At 38.2% G+C, this 23,279-nt stretch overlaps 1 protein-coding gene across 1 annotated transcript in view; it reads right to left on the reverse strand.

Moving 5' to 3' along the window:
* Positions 1-23,279, reverse strand: part of zgc:154142 (uncharacterized protein LOC555481 homolog) — a 32,618-nt gene that overhangs the window by 8,709 nt on the left and 630 nt on the right. Inside the window, exons 3-15 of the mRNA XM_041263030.1 lie at positions 22,634-22,770; positions 21,688-21,781; positions 20,418-20,558; positions 18,095-18,192; positions 17,318-17,444; positions 16,219-16,449; positions 14,847-15,068; positions 12,875-13,015; positions 12,170-12,406; positions 11,674-11,859; positions 8,901-9,010; positions 1,635-1,735; positions 327-604 (exon numbers count right to left, since the gene is read on the reverse strand). Of these exons, the coding sequence (XP_041118964.1) occupies positions 327-604; positions 1,635-1,735; positions 8,901-9,010; positions 11,674-11,859; positions 12,170-12,406; positions 12,875-13,015; positions 14,847-15,068; positions 16,219-16,449; positions 17,318-17,444; positions 18,095-18,192; positions 20,418-20,558; positions 21,688-21,781; positions 22,634-22,770 (2,103 nt within the window). The remainder of the gene's footprint in view (positions 1-326; positions 605-1,634; positions 1,736-8,900; positions 9,011-11,673; positions 11,860-12,169; positions 12,407-12,874; positions 13,016-14,846; positions 15,069-16,218; positions 16,450-17,317; positions 17,445-18,094; positions 18,193-20,417; positions 20,559-21,687; positions 21,782-22,633; positions 22,771-23,279) is intronic.

The following is a 23,279-nucleotide window of genomic DNA, read 5'->3' on the forward strand; positions in this document are numbered from 1 at the left end:
TGCAGTTAATACAACAAAATGTATACTACGCCCTTCGTCACTTAAGCCTGGAACCCTGGTCTCTTAATTCTCCAATAAGTCGAGGCATTGCCACAAATTTCTGATTGCAGGCAAGTCTATTCTGTAAGTGATCTGAGCATTTCATATTAGATGTAGACCATGTTTAATGTGCTGTAAAATCTCAGTTTGAGTAAACAACCTGTTGGCTCATTATATAGGTGTTCTTGACAATTTTCGGACAGCAGCCATTTCAGTGCCCTCAAGGGAACGCAACCAGGAGAAGATGAGACAAAGGCTGAATGCTTGGGAAGTTAGGAGCGCCTTACCTGTCTCATCCCCCCAGCCTGTTGCATAGCACTTCTTGCCTGGGAGCTGCAGCTCGTCTGCGGGTGGAAGGCAGGCGAAGTTGATGTGGGGGTTGGCTATCACCTCTCCATCCAGCCTGACCAGAGCAATGTCGAACTCCACTGAGGGCACCTGTGGGTACTGGAAGCTCTCGTGCCGATAGATCCCCAGCACAGCGAAGCACTGCTCACCCGGCTCTTCATAAGTCAGGTTGTGTTTGCCCAGGCACATCTGCCAACGGTGGAGCTCGTTGGCATAGCTGCAGAGTCACAGCAGACTGTTAGTGGTTTACACCCCAGGGGTGCTGAAGGCAGGAATTTTATTCAGTGTATTTTTTTTTTTTTTTTTTTTCAAAAAACCTTGTTGTAAATAAAGAAGGTCTTTAAAGAAAGTTTGAAGTTTTTTTTTTTTTACACTTTGAATTAAGAGGTTGTGTCTCACCCCTTTGAATATATATATTTTTATTATTATTGTAGGTGTTTATATATACGGAAAAAACCACCCGTCGTTATGTAAGAAATAACCGATGACAGGGTGTGCCGTAAGACAATTCTGTTTGCCATTTGTATCCTTCCACTGAGAAAAAAATTAGTCCCTGAATACATATATTTTGTATTTTTTTATTTGCCATATACATTAGGTTGAACTTTCCCATTTACAGTAAAAGTTTTGAGATAAAATGACATTTGGGAATGAAAGCAGACTGATTTCCCACATCTGAGGGAGGATTCACGGAACAGCCAAACACTGCACTGGCACGACATCAAAGGAGGAGAGTATTTTTTTTTACCAATAATTTCAGAGGCTGTTTTCACACCAATGGCCGGTAACCGGCATAATTTCCCTAGATTGTAAACCAGCATTAGATGATATGTGGACTAAACGAATGTGGCTGTAGCCTTAAGGTAATTGTTTGATTAATAGGTAATTAAGACTTCAGCCACAGAATCTAAAAGGACCCACTCCGGGCTCATTGAGAAGAGTGTTCACAGTAGAGAACAAGAGTGGGGACATCAGGTAAAATTATTTAAAAGAAAAAGATAACAATTGCTAGAGGTGCTGGCTTTGCACCAGCACAACACTACTTGTTACTGTTTGTTTGCTTTGCCAACGCGCCATTTTGTTTGAGTGTTTTGTTTTGTTTAAAACCTTTTGATTTACTTATTTCAGAAAAAGCTGAGCGCCGTAGCGTCTCAGTTTGCCCCGCCATTCCTTGTTGTGGTTTCTGTTCCTGGTCTGATGTCACCCCTGCAGCCATCCAGTTCACAGAAGAAACAAGAGTTGCTTACTTGATGAAACAATGTGCTGCTGTGAGGACCCAGTTCTTATGAATGAGAGTTCCACCACAAGTATGGAAGAAAACAGTCTCATTGCGACTTGCTGGCCACACCTGCAATAACATAAAATAACATATGTTCAGTTCATTTTTCCAGAGGGTGTTATACTATACATGTGTATGAAATCAAGACCTTCAGCTCATGCTGGGAAGTTGTTTTACTGAATCCTGAAACTATTAAATAAAGCCATTGAACAGGGAAATGATGGGTATATTGATCAGTGTATTTTGATTGAATCTAATCTCTCAAAAATGTGTGTGTCCTTCTTTTCGGATGCCTAATGTTTTCTGTTTGCTGTAGGTATTTAAAGATTCAGTTCCTTAAAATAGGGTTGACGCCACCTAGAGTCTAGCTTAGACATAAGAATATAAGAAAGTTTACAAACGATAAGAGGCCATTCGGCCCATCTTGCTCGTTTGGTTGTTAGTGCTTATTGATTTCAAAATCTCATCAAGCAGCTTCTTGGATCCCAGGGTGTCAGCTTCAACAACATTACTGGGCAGTTGGTTCCAGACTCCCACAATTCTCTGTAAAAAAAGTGCCTCCTATTTTCTGTTCTGAATGCCCCTTTATCTAATCTCCATTTGTGACCCCTGGTCCGTGTTTCTTTTTTCAGTTCGAAAAAGTCCACTGTGTCGACATTGTCAATGCCTTTTAGAATTTTGAATTCTTCATTCAGATCACCCCATAGTCTTTGTTCAAGACTGAATACATTATTTAGTCTGCATATGACATGCCTTCTAAACCTGAAATAATTCTGGTCGCTCTTATTTGCACTCTTTCTACAGCAATATCCTTTTTGTAGCGAGGTGACCAGAACTGAACACAATATTCTAGATGAAGTCTTACTAATGCATTGTACAGTTTTAGCATTACTTCCCTTAATTTAAATTCAACACTTTTCACGATATAACCGAGCATTTTGTTGGCCTTTTTTATAGCTTCCCCACACTGTCTAGATGAAGACATTTCTGAGTCAACATAAACGCCTAGGTCTTTTTCATAGATTCCTTCAATTTCAGTATATCCCAGATAGCAAAAGTGAAAAATTGGGACACTTTCAGTTGGTGCGGGGATGAAAGAAACCTGTTTTAATTAATAGCTGCAAACTACATATCTTTCTACTGTAGGCAGGCTGTAGACCTTCCTGTGTGCATTGCACTTCGGCAAAAACAAAAACGTAGAGAAATATAATTAAAAAAAAAACAAACTCCAAAGCGGTTTACTGTTCAGACGACAACAATGTTTTAATCAGCCCATCAGTGTGTCTGCACTGGTTTTTCTATTACCTGCTGTACTGTATGTAGCAGGTGGGACAAAGTCAGTGCGGTATTGTTTTGATTTAGGTTGCTAAAATATAGTTTTCAGCATTAGACGTAAAATATCAAAAATGGACAACAAAGCAAAACAAGCAAAGTATTTTTTGGCTGAGGATCATTTCAAAGCATTTCCCATAGAAACTGTACATGCAGATGAAGGTAATTGTATTGCACATCTTGTAATGTGACTTAGCTAAAGAAAATACGATCGATTGCTATTTAGTTTCAGAATCACACATTAAACAAAAGGCTACCACAGAGGCTGCTGAACAGAATGTAAAACAAACAACAGCTTTCAGAAAACAAACTGGAAAGTCAAAAAAGTATTCCTGTGTCGGTTGGAGCCAAGTTAAATCAGCACGACAGGTACACTTTAAGCACAGCTACCTCGGTTCAAACAACCTGCTGTTTACTTTTTAAACGCAGTTAGAATTTTAGACCCGAATAGGCACATTTTCTTTATTTTGACTCGGTACTAATAAAATAAATTCCAGGATAGGACAAATAACATGACAACGAATGTGCTGCATATATTGACTTTATTAAAGAATGCCAGATGCCTTTGGGTAGCCGAGTTCTGTGACTGTTTCTAATTGAGTTCCACATCTGTACAACTTGGCAAAGCTTTGCCTTACACTTCCAACCAATTCAGTGGATGCAAATGTGCAGTCTCAATGTGTGGGCAAGTCTACACCAGACAGACAATGTCGGCAGCAACTGTTGGGAGATGTTGCATGCCTTTTAACAAACGACAGCACTCTGTTTTAGTAAGGAAGCGAGTACCACAACTGGATGACTTGGCCATGCACATAACATCCTTTTTACAAATGACATAACTGTAGAACTCCTTGCAGCTCATGCTGAAATCCATTTTTACTTTTGAGCTGTGATTACTCGTGCAAGCCTCAATTCAGTCACAATAAATAATAATAATAATAATAATAATAATAATAATATAATAAATAATAATCCAACTCGTTGCTGTGTGATGCAATGCTCTTTTTTTTTTACACAATTTACAAAATGCCTTTCTAACACAGTTGTATGATTGAATCCAGTTATTTTTTCCCACTGCTTTCGGTATTAGCACTGTCTTTTTTGCTCGTCAACACCAGCCACCACGACACTTTGCCAGCAAAACCAGATGCACCAAGTAAAACACATGAAGAATACCGCCTCATATGATTGCAGGTTAACGTGATTGGATAGCAGATTAGATGCAATGCAAGCAACTCACTCAAACAACACACCCTAAACCAGTATACTGTTGCACCGCAAGACAGCACAGCATCCACATATAAGAAATTGCCTAACGAGAAAATTTTAAAAAATCACATTTTTTGCCTGGGTTTTCAACGTTTACTCTAAAAATTGGGACAAATGGCGTCCCGACAGTACCTCAATTTTAATCGAGACGTCTGGTCACCCTACTCCCATATGGTATTTAAAATGCACATTTATATTGCCTGCATGCAGTACCTTACACGTCTCTATATTAAATGTAATTTGCCATGTGTCTGCCCAGTTCTGAATGCTGCCTAGATAATTTTGAATATCCTTTGCTGCTGCAACAGTGTTTGCAGAGCAGAGGACCCAATACTGATCCCCGTGGTACTCCACTGGTTACCACACTCCATTCTGAGATTTTTCCTCTAATCAGTACTTTCTGTTTTCTACATTTTAACCACTCCCTAATTCATCTGCATGTATTTCCTTGAATCCCTACTGAGTTCAGTTTGAGAATTAATCTTTTATGCTGGACTACCTTTGCAATTCTCCAGTCTGTTCGTACAACCCCTGTCTCAAGAGACTGTTGCATGATCTTGGTTGGCGCCGGTTTGTAAATATCCTCTTTCATTTCTTTGAGTATTTCTGGGAGGATCTCATCCGGCCCAGGGGATTTGTTTATTTTAAGAGCTCCTAGTCCCTTTATCCCTCTGTTATGCTAATGTTATTTAAAACTGGATAGAAACAGATATAAAACCAGCAGCCCCTTGCCACCCCCAGAACTTGCAGTCAGCGAATAAAAAAATAAATTAAAAAAGGGTTCAAAATCTTTATGTAAATGTCCAGTGGAATTCACCAGTAGAAACTAAACCTAGAGCCTACGAATAGACTTTTCTTGCCTTCAGTGATGCAATCATTGATGACATGGTCATAGTTCAGAGTTGGCCAATGCAAATTCAATGGATATAATGGCTAGATTAGACAAGCGTTCAATTTCAGCTTTCTGAAACTCTGTTGGATTGTTAGTGAACTTGCAAATAAATGACCTACAAGCTTGAGAAATCATACTGTTAGTTGGATGGGAACATGTTTATTTGCATGTAAAGAATTATATTATGTGAAGATTGGAACTAAGTTTTAGGTTACCAATGATCAGTATAATAATTACAATTAATAGTAGAAGATGCTGAACTGGAAAATGTCTCTGTTGTGTAGATTTTCTCTTGAAGGTTCCCAGCCCAGAATAATGAAAAGGACTCTCACTCTCTAAACTAGGAGGGCTATCCTTGCCTGCTCTTGAGAAACATTGTTTGTCTACAAGGCTATATTTGGTGCAATGCTGTATTTTCAAAAATTTTAATGCCGGATGTACCTACATGAAACCATTTGGAAAACAAGCTCACTATTCACTCCTAACTGGTCTCAATTTATTTTCTTTAAACAGCTATTTTACATACACTAAATGTCTGGTTTAAAAATGTTTAGGATTAGACAATGATTATTTAAAACTTGAGAATATTCTGTGTCCACAAAACAGTGAAAGCTTGGTATCAGCACTGTAAGACATCTCTCAAAATGACACACGCATGAATGAATGACACAGCGCAATCAGTCACAATACAATATATTAAAGGAACTCTTTCAGTTCTTTCAAATAGGACAAGTCCTCAAAATGACCACAATATAGCATACACACTAATAGCATACGTCCAATAGAATAAATATGATTGCTGCATCCTAAGCCGTAAAAAAAAGATCATGAAAATGCAAGGCGCAAATAAAAATGAAAGCATAGATAAACTGACAATATTAGCCTTATACTTGTGCCCTTTTTTACATACAATATAGTATTCCAAAGCTCTTACAATAGAACATATAAAGACCATACAGACATCTCAGATATCACATTAAAATCAGACAAAATAGCAGGTCACAAATAAACAATTAACCAAACAAAATGTATGCAGTAAAGTAAAGAACAGAAGGCTTTATATTCTAGCCTAATAAAAACAGGTGTGTTGCATGGTTGTAAACACTGATATGATATTAAACAATTTTCGCTTTGTATTATAAGCTTCCACAATTGCTTTCAGCAAATCAAGAGATCTTGCTAGGAACGCAGGATCGATGAGGAAGGCAGTGCCTGTTGTGTGCTGTTGTTTAGTTTGTCAGTTTTGGAAAGAAAACAAAACAAGGTCACCTATTGTACTCGTTTTTACTTAGTTTATTTTAGAAATGTCATAACTGAATCAACACATGCTATGATAACATTCTTTAAAAAAAAATTAAATGCACTCGCCCTTTAAAAACTAGTTGCCACATCAAATTCTGTTCCCAATGCCACTTGTCAATTTCAGTAGGCTACTGTTTAGCCAGAGAGCACACGGAGACACAGTACAAGAAAAACAAGCATCAGGAACGTTAAACATAAAAAGCTTTACTATGGTGAGAAATAAAATAGGCTTAGTTTAAAATTAATTTTACTTCTTATTCGTCAGCCAATCAACGCCCCCCTCAGGTCAGAGCCCTATGCGGCCGCACTGCTCACACCCCCCTTGGTACAGCCCTGGTTCCAAGTGCTCTTTCTGTGTACTTTGTTCTTGGTCCCTTTTAAACACTCTGTAAAGTGCCTTTTGTTCTCAGAATTTTTTTAAATTGATCTATTAAACCATTTTGGCCATTTTGTTTTAGATTTGTCTACTTTTGGGATGCAATTGTTCTGTACCTCTAATACTACATTTTTTTAAAATAGCCATCCTTTTTCTGTGGATGTTTTCTCTATTTTACTCCAATCTAATTCTGTTATTCTCTATTTTACTCCTTTATATTTTGCCTTTTTTAAAAATTGTAAACCTTAGTTTTAGTCGTTACTTTTGGGGTTTTAAAAAGCACTTAAAATGAGACCATGTTGTGATCTGAGTTTGCCAATGGTTCCCTGACCTCTGTTTTAGTTATTCTGTCTTCGTTATTTGAAAAGACTAAATAAAGGCGTGCCTCCCCTCTAGTCGATGCACTGACGAATTGCGTTAGCAAGCAGTCATTTACCATTTCTACCATTTCAATTTTGGCTGTCGTGCTCCCCATTGGGTTTTCCCATTTTATACGGGAGAAGTTGAAATACTCCATTAGTATGGCTTCTCCTTTGCTACCTGGATTTCTAATGTCATTGTATAACAGATTATTTTGTTAGTATCTGAATTTCGTCAGTCAGTCATGGATGGGAGGAGACGTGATTGAACCAGCTATCGCAGGGGGCATGACTAAGGGCATTTTAGGGGATGTGATGATGCAATATGTTCCTTTGTTTTGGTTCTCATCAAAGATGTTGTGTTTTGCATATGGAGTGGGTCCTGAAACCTCCTTCAAAACATTTTGTTGATCCCTTCTTCCTGCAGTGTGGAGACAAGGATTTATAATGTCTCAAACAGTGCCATCACGACCAACGTCTTGAATACCCAGTGGTGCTGGTGTTACTACTGGAAGGGCTGCCTCAGGTGCCAGTGCTACTGCTAGAGAAGCTGCTGGTACAGGTGCTGGGGCTGATACCAACAAAGTGGCTGGTACAGGTGCATGGGGTGCCACGTGAGAAGTGGCTGGTACAGGTGCAGGGGCTGATACAGTTGAAGCGGCTGGTACAGGTGGAGACGGTACCACAAGAGCGTTTCTTCTTCCATGTCCTCTTCCACACCCCTTTGCTAGTCCAATTCTGTGTCCAGGTGTTCCCAAAGGAGTGCTGGGGTGGTCTCTTTGCTCACATGGTCCTGGCACTTTGTTGGAACTGTCCTCACTTTCACTGGTACTGAAATTTTCTCCTACGCAAACCCATTCTTCACCAGAGTCAGTTTCATCACTCAACAATTTTTGGCAACAACTTTTTCGTCTACAGATTCACTTTCAGATACATTCTGTTGTAAATGTAAGCATTGCTCAGCAGTCTTACGTCTTTGTCAACTCATTTTCACATTAATTGTGTAATTGTGGAAGACTGAATTCCTTTGGGTAACTTCTGACATATATAGTAACCTGGGTGATTCTAAAAATAGATCACAGGAGATACCTGCTCACATGACAGACAGCAAACACTACAAAAGGCTGATTGAATTACAGTAGACACCTTAGATTACAAGAAGCCATTCATGTAAGGGTTGCAGACTGATCTAATCACAGTTCAATACATCACCGGCACAGTCCTGACTAATAAATAAAATAATAATAAAATAAAATACTGTACTGTACTGTATAAGTACTATGTAGCTGTCAATTTGACCGGTCTGGTAGTTCTAGGTATGTTTGTCTCCCTTATTTTTGCAACCCCACATCTCATACTTTGTCAGGATAATAAAAACAGATATTTAGGAAAGGTCATAAACATAAAACCCCATATCTGCCAGACAGGCAGAGTAAATTAAATTTAAAAACCGCACAGTCAAATTGACCGCCTTGGTAGTTCTAGTGTTAAAACAGAATTGGCCACAAAAGCATGAGATGGATATCACTTATCATTGTTACATAGAACTATATTTAATCAATACTGTATATGGTAACCCACTGGAACCCCACTGTTTCCCCACAGTCTGGTGCCTGTATGCTGTGTGGCCACATGAAACTGAATTATTTTTGATGCACTCTATCTATCATAGAAATACTATTTTAAAAAGTATTAGATACAGACCTGCATGGAAACTTGCCAAGGCCAAGAGTTTGGTTTAGCAGGCTCTCCATTTACAATACGTGTATTGATCTGAGGTGGAATGGTGGGCTCTCCACAATTTGTTGGCCAGTCTGGAAAAGAAAGATAATATAATATCTATAATATATACAATAAGATAATATTGTATTTATATTAAACAACCTATGATTTAGAAAATAAATATGAATAGTTTTAAAATAAATTCAGAGGGTTGTCTTAAGTCAATATAAAACATTCATTGTTTTCCTTCACTCTGATTTCCAGATGGAAATTCTGTACCGGATATAATTTATACAGTACACATAGACAGATCTTTTCCCAAATTTAAATAAAAAATGAGTGACAATCACAGCCTTTTATGTTTAAGGCTTGATTCAACTGTATTTTTTAACTAGCTTTGCTGGAGGAAACTGATACAGCTGGATACCCTCTACTTTCCAATCAAGGGGAAGCCAATTAAAAGATTTAACCATCTTCCTGTTAAATACCTTAAAAGTTTCTCATTTCATATCGTTCTGCTATGTTTTACCCAAAGGCTGCAGGCTCAGATTTAATAGTGATGATGATGCACATCCATAGGGTATAACGGGCTAATAAATGAAGTCCACACATTGAAATATATCACTGTGTCATTGTGAACGTGTGGTTTGTAGTGCCCAGGTGTAATGGTGATATAATGCTTAAACAGCAACACACAGACAGTTCACAGCGCAAACAGTTCTTTTATTTTTCTGAATGCGGTTTTGCACCATTCAATAATAGCACTGGCAACTACACAGCAATGTATAGTTTGCACAGCCAAATAATACTGGGTTTCAGTCCCAAAACAATAATAAACAACAGCAATGTACAGGCACAGCACGGCGACCTTTTGCAGGGCTCCCGTGCTGGTGGTGAATACACAGCTATTTGTGACTAGTGCAGTGTTTGAGATCCCGGTTGGATGCTGGCTTGACAGCGACCGCTCCTGGTTGTTAGCTGTCTGATAATTACAAAAAAATAGCGACTAACAAACGAAAACAAACACTCACGGTTTTACTTTCACTTTAGTCCGTCTTTTGCAGGTCTTTACAGGTCTTTTGCAACCATGACAAAGGAAGAGATTGCTTCGTCACATCCCCTGATACCCTTAGTCACGTCCCCTTCAATAGCTAGCGCATTCACGTATCCTCTGATCTATGACACATTGCTTATTGTATGAAGGCAATGACTTCTGGCACAGTGACTCCTCCCCTTCCTGGATGGCTGGCTTCCGACTGACCCTGGAATGATGTGCCAAACCATCCAGTACGGGGCACACTGTTCCTGTTAGACAGCGCACTCACAAATCAGGAGGGAGATTGTTGACTAGGATTCATTCGCTTTCTGTCACCGTCATATTAATAGATAACATGCTTTCATTCAAGCTCTGATACATGTAAATCACATAGTCCCCTTGCCCTCCAGATACATTGCAGCGGGAAAGAAATCTTAGAGATAAGAAGACTGATGAAGGTTAAAATGTTTAAACCTTTTTCCAATGAAACCCTTCAAGTTTATCATGGGTTTTCTATACATTACATTTACCTAGTTAAACATGACTGGACACACATTAGCAGCGATGCAGTAAGTCTAAGCTTGGGGAATGTTTATAAAAAAGCAGACAGAGGGGCATAGGACATATTTGAAACAAATTCCTATTTTTTAGATCACCTCTAAGTTTTTACCTGTTGGTTGATGCATAAAGTAAAAACTGTACGCTTTCCTAAAGAGATGGTGTGTAATCATAACATTTGAAGCATACTACTGAAGCAACCCTATGCTAATAAGTTTAAATGCACCACTCATGGCTTAAGTTATATATATATTTAACAAGGTAAACAAGTTTTCATTTATCACGCTTTTCCATGCATCTCTGTAGTGAATACCACCACACAAACTGGCACTACAACAGACAACAAACTTTCATTTTTTAGTTTAGAACTGAACAAGATTGTAAGATACAACAGTTTTAACAAGATACAAAATCTGGAGTCCGGGCAATCAATTAGCAATAGCATGAACAAAAAAATGGGTCAAATTCATCCCACCTGAGGAGGCTGTTGATAATTTCTCATTCAGTATATAACACCCTGTCAAATCCTTTGTACTGAACCCCATATTGGCTGTGTTTATGTACTGTAAATAAAGCCTCTTTCAAAGTTCAGCTGGAATGGATGACTTTAAACATTTACCCTGCAGTTGCCTGGAGATCTGTTGCTCTGTTTATGAAATGAATTAGATAAGATGGTGGGAAACCACTTGTTTCTGCAGCAGTTAACAGCCTGGCATTGATAATGGCCTAGGATGGTAGATTTCTCTATAAAGCCAATTAGTTTAGGTTTCTGTCTCAAATCTAAACTGATTTGTTCTTTTGAGTTGGTGCAAGCCATATTTCACTTTTGAATAATCTCTTCAGTAAGGAAACTGTGAACATGTTTTAATACTAATGAAAGGTAAAACAAATACACATGTTTAAAGCCTAGGTATCATTAACAGTTTAAACCATATTATGTATTTAAAATAAATAAATATGTTCATTATTTTTATTACTGATCAACTACAGCAATTATGTTTGCCTTGATACAATGGACCCAGTAACCCCAGGTCTTATATCTAGTACCTTTTTTGTTACACTATTGAATTGTTTTTATTTTTTTATTTTAATGAAAACCATATCCTAGTTCTCATTTGATGTTTACAGTTTTTCCTAATCGCAGTGAGAATGAGTTATTACCAATAAGAATGTTATCCCAGGGGTTAGGCTGTGGTGGGACCTCTGTAGGAGGTGGTACTGTGGGATCTGTTGTCCAGTAGGCTCGGAATCCTTGTGCTTCAGTGAAGAAATCTGCGTTGAAGCGCATCACCAACTTGTTTCCCTTGGATGTAATTGCTGGTGGGAGTTTAGTTCCACAATATGGACCTGGGGAAATGAAAATGTAACATCAGTTTGATTATATTTAAACTGAGAACACATCCAGCTCAAGCAAGTCTCACTGACCGTTTTCTTTTCTTTTCACAAGCTATTTTTCAATGGTAGAACATGGTTATGAGTAAAAGGACCTTCCCTCGCATGGGGCAAGTCAGTTTCAGTCACAATGGCCAAGAAAGCTCAGCAGATATGACTTTGATAGGGGGCTGATAACAGACACTTGTTTAGCAGTAGTTTTTAATATGGGTTCATATGACCAAGTCTTCAAACAACACTGCTTACGGCTCAAAGGACCACTCACCATACTTCTCTGCAATACTTTCTGCCTCATCGTAAATGACCAGGTAATCAAAGCATTTCTTGGTAAATGGAGCTGGTTCCTCCACCTCAAAATGGGTGAAATTCACAGTAATCCTCTTCCCTGCAGGTACCTCGACAGTCCACAAGCACAAACTGTTTCCCTGGTAGTTCTTCGGCCAGTTCTTGGACTTGATCACACCCACCTCCTCATGAAAGGTGCCGCCACATCCTTGGATTTCTGCGAAAACAGGTATTTTTGCTGCCTGCAGTTATATAGCGACTTACAGAGACTAGGGGTGAACTATGCATCAGCAACTGCTGCTGGTATCAAGTTCTTTTCCTAAACCACTGGGCCACCAATATATGTATGTTTACAATATGTAATATACATACATGCACTTTCAACAACAAAAATATTAATGTTCTTACATGTATTCCATTTTGTAGGCCTTTTGTAGAAACTCACAAAAAGCACTAAGAAATTTTATATAGTGCAGCTGTCCTCAGGTATTCATATTGCTGAACTGGATTATCAGGGCATTACATCTGAATCTCTTGAGAAAACTTCATTTTACCACACTAAAAGGTAATAATGTACTTTTCTATTGTAACAAACTGCACACTTCCACGGACATGAAATGATGCAAAAATTGCTATCCTGACTTTTTAAATATGTACTGTATATGAAGCAAGCACTACACTACACCTTCAGTGTCCTCCGGATATACTGCCTCCCACTTTGCGCTGAATCCATGGTCAGCCAAGCGTCCATCTGACTGAAACCTCAGGAAGAGTCTGTTGCTGGAGCTGACAACCACTGGAGGTAGAATGAATCCACAGTAAGAACCTGATGGAGAGGCAAGAGGGAAAAGATCAGTCACATACATTTACTTTTCTTGTAAGTACTGTGGCGAGTCTGTACACAACCTCTTGAGTAGCCTTCCTAGAAACACTTGATGGCAAAGTGTTTCATATCCCACTCGTATAAGGAGATGGATCTTCAATTAATACAGACACATAGTAAATTCAGATGTGATACTCCTCCCCTTTCAGGTGTTCTAGGCCAAATGGTATTTACTCAAATGAAAATAATCCTGTACTTCAATGCTAGGAGCCAACATCTCAACATGTCATACTAAATCCTCTCACCACAAGCAACACAAGTTCAGCTTGTTATTATATTTTACATCTTTGATGTGGTGTCTTTGTCATACCTTAAAATACTTAAATACTGTTCAGTTGTTATTTGAGTAACCGAAAAATCAAGACACAGAGTTCCAGGACCAGAAAACACAGTTGGAAAGTGAGTGTATTCAAGCTTGTTGATGACATGTTGTATCTCAGTAGAGGAGTTAAGTATTTTGTGTTGATGTCCTACATTAGCAAAGTAGCCAGAGCCAGACTTAGAAGGAGTGCACATCCATGGGTAAAATAACAACTGCTCCTACCCTGTTTGTGCCAGCAAAAGTGCAACAAGAACTGCTCAGTTATATTAGAGAAGCCCCACGGTTGCTGTTTTGTTTTGTGTTGTTTTTTTTTTTTTTTTAAAGCGTTGCTATTTTTCTATTCCATCTCTACTTGTTTTTGTCACTTCCTCAATCCTGCAGCGATTCAGACATATTTTGTCCGACATTTATTGCTGCACAAACAGCTGCTCCACTGAAGGTCGGCCAGGCCAGCTGCTTGTCCTGCAGTGAGCCAGCCACAGATTTCTCCAATCACAGCAAGCCTCTGCGACAGACATTAGCAAGGGCACAGAAGGACATCATGCGCTTCAATCTCCAGAGCACTGTACATGCAGACTGGAAACTTAAAAAAAAAAAAACTGTTTTGCCATCTAGCAGTAGCCTATATCCTACTATTAGAATATATAGTAAGCACAGTATGAGGCAATGTTATACAAAGGAACCGAATTAAGTGATATAAATCAACACTGTAAAAGGCCTGGCTCAGTTGGTTTTACTTGGTTGTAAAATGTGTAGACACAGCTTTATTATCACAGCTGAACCATTGTATCCCAGACAGCAACTGCTTCTGTGGCATCAACTGAAATTCATATTGGGTATTCCACAACAAAAAAAAAAATGCACATCTTAAAATAGGAATTATCTCTTCTGTTTTCAAACGTCCTCAATAAAACCGGCTCCGTTCTAACCAAATGCCTTGCTTGTCAGATTTAAATCTACTCACTTGACTTAATTACCAATGTATAAAATAATGAGCCAGTTCATGTTAGAATGGAAAAAACTTCAGGAACCATTTAAGCAAGTGGTTTCGGTTAAATCTCATGGATTTTGCAATCAAGTAGGTAATAGCAAGAAAAATAAATAAATAAATAAAAGATTAATTCAAACAGTCCTAAAATTTTACAATTCGACTTTATGAATATGCTCAATTTAAGATCCTACACCATCCATTTAACATAACAACTCTAGACGCTGTACTCAATCACTATTTGACCCATTATTTTGTTAAGATTAGTATCTCTCTCTCTCTCTCTCTCTCTCTCTCTCTCTCTCTCTCTCTCTCTCTCTCTCTCTCTCTCTCTCTTATATACATCTGTGATATATGGACATTCTATTTTGAAAACTGTGGAAAAAACATATTTTTCAAGAATGCTTACACAACAGAACTACATGGCATACAGAATAGTTTGTAATACAAGCAGACTGGCATACCTAGTAGCTCCAAGCTGTCTGATACTTCAAGTTTGTCTCCGCTGCATTGACCCGGATCCCCCACAATAGCCAAGTCTGTTACTGTTAATTTAACAAGGAGTCCCTGGGGGGCGGTTATGTTCCAGGTACAGTGCAGGTCTGCAGGGTAGGATTCTGGGTAGTGCTTGGAATGGATTGTTCCCTTGCGGCTATACAGATCACCACTGCTGTCACACCCAGAGTCTGCAAAAAAAAAAACAAAGATGTTTTAATGCCTGCAGTAACTAGCAGTTTGGGAAATTGCAAGATTCACCTTCCATTTGCCTGTATTTAGTGTAGTTGATACTCATTTTGTGAGTCAGGAACTAGGCTTTTTTTTTGTTTTGTCTGTAGCTTTACAGTTTATGTACAAGTAAACATTTCAGCTATACCAAGGGAGAATTAGGCAGCTAATGCAAGTTAGGTAGCTAATGCAATTGCTTGCCACTGAAACAATACAAAATATGCATGGGGTCAGACACCTAACCTAAAAGTTAAGCTGGGGCAGCAGCTGACACTGAATGTCAACCTTGTGGACAGCTGCCTGACTGAAATGGATTCATCAAGTGGGGTTTTCCAGACAGGACATTTTCACCTCATGGTAATCTAATTAATTCTCTGTACCTTTGCTCTTTGCTTTGACGCCAAATGAAAAACAAAAACAAAAGTGAAGTTATATATATATATATATATATATATATATATATATATATATATATATATATATATATATATATATATATATAATTACAATGAAAAAGGCTGATTAATGAATTTTGATGCTACTATAAAAAGCAAAGCAAAAACCTTAATGCAATTCTTCTACTCTATCATGTGTTTAGAAATAGACAGGCGGGCTAGGTGGCCCGCTGGGTTACTGGGTTCATGCACTAGTCTTTTACGTAACAAATTATGGTGGTCTACAACCATCTGTGGATCACACAATTTGACACAATTCGACACACTTTTGCAGACAGTTTTAAAAGCATCAAAAAATGTTTGAATAAGCATGAAGACTAAACTGCTCCTTTTCCCCTTGTGGTTTGAAACTTATGGGAAAACTTGCATTGTAATAGGATAAGTAGCGAAGAAGAAGAAGAAGCAGAAGAAGAAGAAGAAGAAGAAGAAGAAGAAGAAGAAGAAGAAGAAGAAACTGATCAGCAAACCAAGTGACAATGCATCAATAGTAACACATACCCCCCAATTGCACTCCACTCAAACTAAATATTAGTTCCCATCCATTTCTGTTCCAAAAGCATTTTTAAATTATTCATATTATTCTTGTTTCAAGGCTGGATATTAATTGTTCTCAAATTCTCATAAACAACCCTCATAGCGCATTTATTCTACTTACCAACAGGGGGCGGTAATGTACTTATGGGCTTTGCTGTCGTGGTTGTTGTTGTTTTAGTTGTAGTGGGTTTAGTGGAAGCAGCTCCTGGAGTGGTGCTTGCCTGTTGTCTGTAGACAGTGTAGGTTGCATGGAAACCCTTTGAGGTGTTTTGGGAATCGGATTTGAATCGAAACACCAAGGTATTGCCAGTAGACACCAGTGGTGAAGGAAAATGACCACCACAAAAGTGACCTGTGGTGAAAATAGGACACCCACATTGCTTTATATGGTACCATTTTGAAACACAACATTGACAAGGAAAATAAAATAATTATTCAATATAAATATCTTCGGGTTGGCAGTGTGTGAGCACACGTGCTATTGAAAAAAAAGTTGTACTTTTTAAATGCTGGTTTTACAGATACTGTATCAATATCCAATACTACTGAACCATCAGAAAAAATAGGACTGATGGAGAGAAGGAAGTGCATATGAAAAGCAAACTCCTTTGTGGATCACATTAAATACTGTATTATGGCAAGTTCCAGTGAATTTGTACATGTTTATTCAGTAAATATGTCCGACCTGACAGGCTATATTTTCAAAGTGTTTACTCCAGTCTTTAATTAAACATTTTTGTAGGAGGTAAAACACCTGTTCCTTTTACAAAACTAGAACCAAACAACCAAGTTATATGCATGTATTTCAAGTCATCTTAAGGACTCTCAAGGTATTTTGCAATTGATTTTTTTAACATTGACATGATTTTATTTATCTTTTAAAAAAATAGAAATTGGTTAAAGTTTGGAGGAAACACTCGGAAATATGTTTATAAACCTCAATGTCTAAGGGAATAATGTGAGTTAAATTTACTGTGTACTTTTTTTTATAGATTGCAAGAGACCTCCTGTATATTTTATGCACATTTATAGCTGCATACACTAATATGGATTATGAGTAAATGACTGTAAAAACCTATATTGAGAATTCTAATGAAGTCGACAGAACTGAACACCTTCAAATGCAGGTTAGTATTTGTGAGCATGTTGTTTGCAATGATATATTAAACTTGTTCTATCCAGTCCGGTTGCAGTTATTCTGTTTCACAAATGTCTCTTACCCAAATGCTGAGAGCCAGCAAGATGTCCATCAAACACGTCCACATAGTCACTGCAGCCTGCCGGCACCAGTTCGAAGAAAGAGAACGCCAGCTTAATCCGTTCCCCTGCAGGCACAGTAATCTTCCACTGCAAAGAGAAAAGGCAGTGACTTTGTATCCCATGTATATTCACAATGTTATACTACTTAGAAAACAACTTCTCCTGTTAACAACTGTTGTCAGCAGAGGCTGTTAATATGGTGGTCCAGGATAAATAAACAATAAGATCAACTAGTATGCTATTGGTCTTTTCAATGGACCCTATTCAAAAGGTTTAACTTATTTTGAGCAACAACATTCTAGAATAGTTTTAATCATTTATTTTTAATAAATATGTCTAAAACTAATGTGAACAATGTGTAAAAAAACAAAAAAAACAAAACAGCATTTCAAATGATTTTGTGAATATCAACCAATCTATAATAAATGTAAATACATTGGCTGAAAAGTATTATCCAGCATCACATGCTATTGATTGCACAAATGTATAGAAACTGATGCATTTCTATTAATTAGCACACTGCAGAAGGACTTGTTTATAACTGCACCATGAAACCAGTCAGTAAAACTCTCACCTTGTTTCAGTATAACCTGTTGATGGTTCTACTCTCCACCATCTACAACGCAATCTACAAAGATTAAAGCTCATGTACTGTAATTTTCTATGGGGTTCTGAATCGGTAGTTAATCATACAAACACTGCTTGTTACATCGGGTTGAGTAAGTAGTGTAGAGTACCTGATAAAGGACATCGTTTTCATAGTTTTTTTCAGGAAAGCCAGGGCTAAGTAGATCTCCACGGTCACCTTGCAAATGTCCACCAGCATCCGCTATTTCTGGAAACAGAAACGGAGAACACTTAGCATCAGAGGCACCCAAAGGAAATGTGCTTCCTGCAAGTCCCTGCAGTGGGTACTGTTCTTTCCAGGCCAACAGTACTCGGAATGGTTTTTCTGTCTCCAATCAAAACATTAAAACAGTGGGCTACCGGCCAAAATATGAGGTTTTTTTTTAATCATTTAAGAAAATTGAAAAGAACATGCACAATTAATGTGTTTTTTTATATCCTTACTTGTACTTTGGAGTTGAATTTTATCCAAAGCCACAACAGATAAGAAGTTACAATGACACATGCTGGATGTCAGAGGTGTAGAACTGGGCTGCCACAAGCAGAACCAAAATTGTGTTCTGCAGGTACCCATATGGTCAAACATTGCAGAATAAAGTTTGAATGTAATGATGCACAAGGCTTATCATTTTCTCATTTAAATGCTGAACCAGACAATGTGAAAATAATTGGATCTATGGGGTGTGAAGCAGGTCACCTGGTTAAGTGTGCTCATCTGGGAGACAGGGTCCAAGTTTTTTGCAGATATCAGGTGTTTAAAACTGCCACCCACACTTGCGATGCTCAGCAATGCATCCCCAACCCTGTAGTGACTTTTACAGAACCACCAAGAGCAGAACCGGATACACATTTTCAATCCTACTGGGAACAGTCTGATATCCTGGATGCAAACTGGACACTGTGATTAATAGCATTTTTAAAAGTTACTGTTCAGGGCAATAATATTATAATATTGTAAAACTATGTACTGCTTTAGAAATTGTTAAAAAGCTGAAATATTTTTGCAGAAATCTGTGGTAGCCTAAAATGAGAAGACTCAGCAAAACTATGACCTAATTTAATAACCTTGATGGAGCCCCTTGGAATGTGCTTGTAGCTTAGTTTCTTATCAGCAGAAAGAAACAACTTAAAATAACCAGGGCCCCTTGTGGGGGTAGTAAGATTCTTTCATTTGGTGACTGTGCTCCTAGATCCGTTAGGAACACACCTATTGATTTTCTGCGGGTCACAGCACAGGAACACTAAATGAGGGGGTGGTAGAAAGTATGCATACAGGCATGCCTGACATCAATGTAAAGTGAAAAGCTTGCTCTTTTAAATGATGTTGAAACTGGAACGCTATCTGTTGAAATGACCGAGTAACAGGCAACAAATGAAACTTAGGAGCTGGCTCATTTCACATGACTCAAGCCTTAGTTTCGGTTTGCTGTAGTTTTGCTTAGGAACACTCAAGACATATGACACATCATTGGAACGCTCCAAATATATACTTTCAAACAAGCTGTTACAAGCTAGTTATTACAGAGTCTAAGATATTCACATGAGAAGGGCCCGCTGATACACTACGCCTTGGGTCTACACAGACCCCAAACCTAAAACAATTTGTGAAATGCAACCAGGCTACCTGGACTAGAATGATTCTTTGCATAGTGTAACAGGATGGGTGCCTGACAACTACCTAAAAGGAAACAAAAATCAAGTCACTAGATCCACATAATAACTGACCTTATGAGGATAAATTAAACCTTAAGCAGAAAAAAAGCCTTATAAATATCAGGGCAAAACTGTAGTTTATATATCGGCCAGTCTTCGTAACACAAGCTGACTCCTGGTGCTAAACTCAGAGCCTTTTGGTCAAACGACAGTCCTTGTCCTGTTTTATATTTCAAGACATATGTCTCTAAAAGAGGGTAAGCATAATCTTGAATTTATATCTCATCTATATTGAAGCATAATGCTATAAGGATAGGATTATTATATTACTTTTAGAGAAGTTATTATATTGTATGCTTAACGATAATTTGGGTGGTTTTAGACTGCCTAAAGGTACGAGTTGTAACCATATTGTTATAGTATTAATCCTGTTAGTTTGCAGGATTAATACTATAACAATAACAACAATAATCCAGCTGTTAGCTAGGATTCGATGTAGATCTGTGATCACTCGATCCATTTAACCATTAATAAACCAAAGGAGTAAATATATACTCTGATTCGTTAAACTTTGAATAAACTGTCTGTGTGATTATTCTTGGTTGAAGGTTGTCTGGGGATGTAAAAATCTGTAAGCCAGAACATGAACAACTCACTGTAGGAGTTTATACAATCTACTTGTCCTCCTATTGCCTCCCCTGATTCTGCTAGAGAATAAAAGAAGAGCACAAAGATGACAAAATACAAACAATTAGTATGTGGCACTCAAAAAGAACTTACCAGTGACCTTGTCTGGATTCACAGCCTTGTACATGGCCTTGAACCCGGTGTCAGTCCGCTTGTCATTGCTCACAAAGTGCACCAGCAAGGTGTTCCCCAGTGAAAAGAATGTCTTGGGTTTTGAGTAGCCGCAAAGCTTTCCTAAAGAGCCAAAGAAAAGGGCACCACATCACATGAGGGCTGTGGTCATAAATCACAGTTATATTCCATATTCTCTGTCCCTGGGACTGAAATCCCCTTATACGTAGTGTTGTTGTGTAAATCAAGTCTGATACATGTACTGCTGCGGCGCTTGTAAGACTCCAGGCTTTGTAGTTTTTTAACTGCTGTAACCATCGATTTGAACAGCCCTATAGTATATCCTTGTTTTTTTTTTTTAGAAAACCCAACAACAAATATCAGACAGAACATATATTAACTCTGTTTAACATTCAATATCAATATTGTGTTTTTATGATCAATTCTCAAACATGTGGGTAAAGTGCTGTACTGTGCCAAACAGCTCTTCCAGAATGACATACTGACTATCTCTGTGGATGAACTGACTTAAATGTCAACACTCCTAGAGCACTGCTGCATGACAGTGTGATTTATGAGAACAGAGTGTCTGACTGCTGTTTAAGCTCAGCAAGCCTGGAGAACAGGTTAAGATGCAATGCTGCACAAAGAATAATCTGAAAGCAATGCTTGTGGTATGTGCCATAGAATCTCAATACTACTGAATTGATTTTATATTTTATATGACATAGTCATCCATTGCCAGCACATATAAAAACCTTCAATTTCATTATTTATGGTACATCTATTTACATCCAACAGTGTCACATTTACAAACACATAGAATCTACCATTATTTTATGTTTTATTAATTCTAGCCAATTAGAAATTCCCAATTTGAATGTCACCACTTCTTTCCGATCAGAGAAACTGAAGACCAACAGGCAACTCTCCTTACTGTCAAGCCAATATCTCTCTACCCACTGAAGAACCAAGCTGCAGAACCCTAGGAGAAAGGGCCATGTGGAAGTCTCCACCTGGACGACTAACCAGAAGTGGCCAATGCAACTAGCTCAGCTCAATTTCTTTCCCTAACCCTGCAGACCTGTACGGACAATACTCCCTGTGGAATGCCAGACGAGATCTGAACAAGGGGCAGTGAGTCACTTGGGACCTTCACATACAAAACCAGCGCTGCTGAATACTGTTTTAAACTGCAGTTTCCATCTGTGGTGTAGTAACTCAACACTGCAAAAACTCTTGCTCGTCCTACCCAGAAGTCCGAGGTTGTCCCTTACAGTGACAGAATCCCCGGTACACAGGCTGGTATCCTCCAGCGAGAATTCTTCAAACCACAACTGGATAACCTGAAACACAAGGAAAAGCACTTTAAATAAATGCCCAGTGCTGCTGTTGACATCATTTATTTTGTTATCTCCCTGGAGGTTGTTGCTAAAAGATTTGCTTCTGGCTTTTCCTTACTAAGTTTCAAGCAATAAAGAATGAAACGGGATGTACAATGTGATGGAAAGGGACAGCACAATTTGAACATTATTGTAGAAGCACTGCTTTTACAGGCAGCATTTGACCATCAAGAATATCACATTTTTACATATACTTTAAAAAAAATAAAAATAAATTACTTCACCTGCTGATTTAAAGTATGTTAATCTAACAGCACAACCTGCTAATAAGCTTTTGTAAATCCTTATCAAGGTCAATAGGTCTGAACAGTATGTGGTGACGGGAACATAGATTATATGCTTTGGACTCTGGATAGTGGCAGAGATAGTCATACCAGCAGATCTGTATACTAGTTACTACTTTTTTGACAGACAGCTGTTTAAAAGGCCATTATGATTGAATGTTACTAGTCTGCAGAATGTTTAAATTGTTCTGGCAGAATAAGTGACCTTTCCCCAATGGTACCTTCCTCTGCTTCATACAGGGATGTTGGGTGCTATAGAAACCACTCATAGTCTTTGAGGCTGATGCTCAAAAAAAGTCTGTAATGTGTGCATCTTCAATCAGCTCTCTGTCAGAGTCTTTTAGATTGTATGTCTTGCCCATTGTGAAGTTATAATAAGTGATGACAAATACAGGAGGACTCAGGACAAAAAATGTACCCACAGCTAAGCACTGCAATATACTGATAGATTTGGGGTAGATTTATATTTTTCACCCAGTATAATAGAAAAGATCATTATTCATTGTATTACCTTGTCTGGATTCACTGTTATTTGCCAGGAGCAGCTTTTGCCATTGTCATAGCTGCTTGGGTAGTTTATACTAGTGAATTCCCCAAAAGGTCCAGTTAGTTGTTGTGGGTTCCCACAGCCTGAATCTGTCACTGCATCTGTTTTGCAAAACAAAGGCAACATTCAGTAATTTTGATTAAACTGTGATTCTGTGGTCAGTTTTTCCATGGAAACACATATTCATCAAACAGCTGAATAGTAATGGTGTGTGTGCCCTGTTCACTAACCAGGTCCTCCAAAGTCAGTGTCCAAAGGAAGTACATTAAATAAAAGCAATGTGACATTTGGGCACCTGTAGAAAGAGCTTTCCCTGTCCCCCATATTAGCTGTTTAACAATGCTTGTTTAATTATGCACAGTATGTTGCACGTAAATGAAATACCTGTGAAATATTTTGTGACTCGGCACAGTAAATTTGCTACGTTTGCTATGTGATTTGGAGCAATTTCAGCTGACTGCAGCTAATAAACTCTTTCAGAGTATAATAGTTATCTGTAGCTATCTGTAAATGTAGTTCACAGTTTCACTCACCAAGAAAAGCAAAACAGCACCATAAACCTGATAAGATCATAAATGGACTTTCTAATAACAAAGACATTATGAGTTAT

Source organism: Polyodon spathula, chromosome 1, assembly GCF_017654505.1.
Source record: "Polyodon spathula isolate WHYD16114869_AA chromosome 1, ASM1765450v1, whole genome shotgun sequence".
Classification (NCBI taxonomy): domain Eukaryota; kingdom Metazoa; phylum Chordata; class Actinopteri; order Acipenseriformes; family Polyodontidae; genus Polyodon; species Polyodon spathula.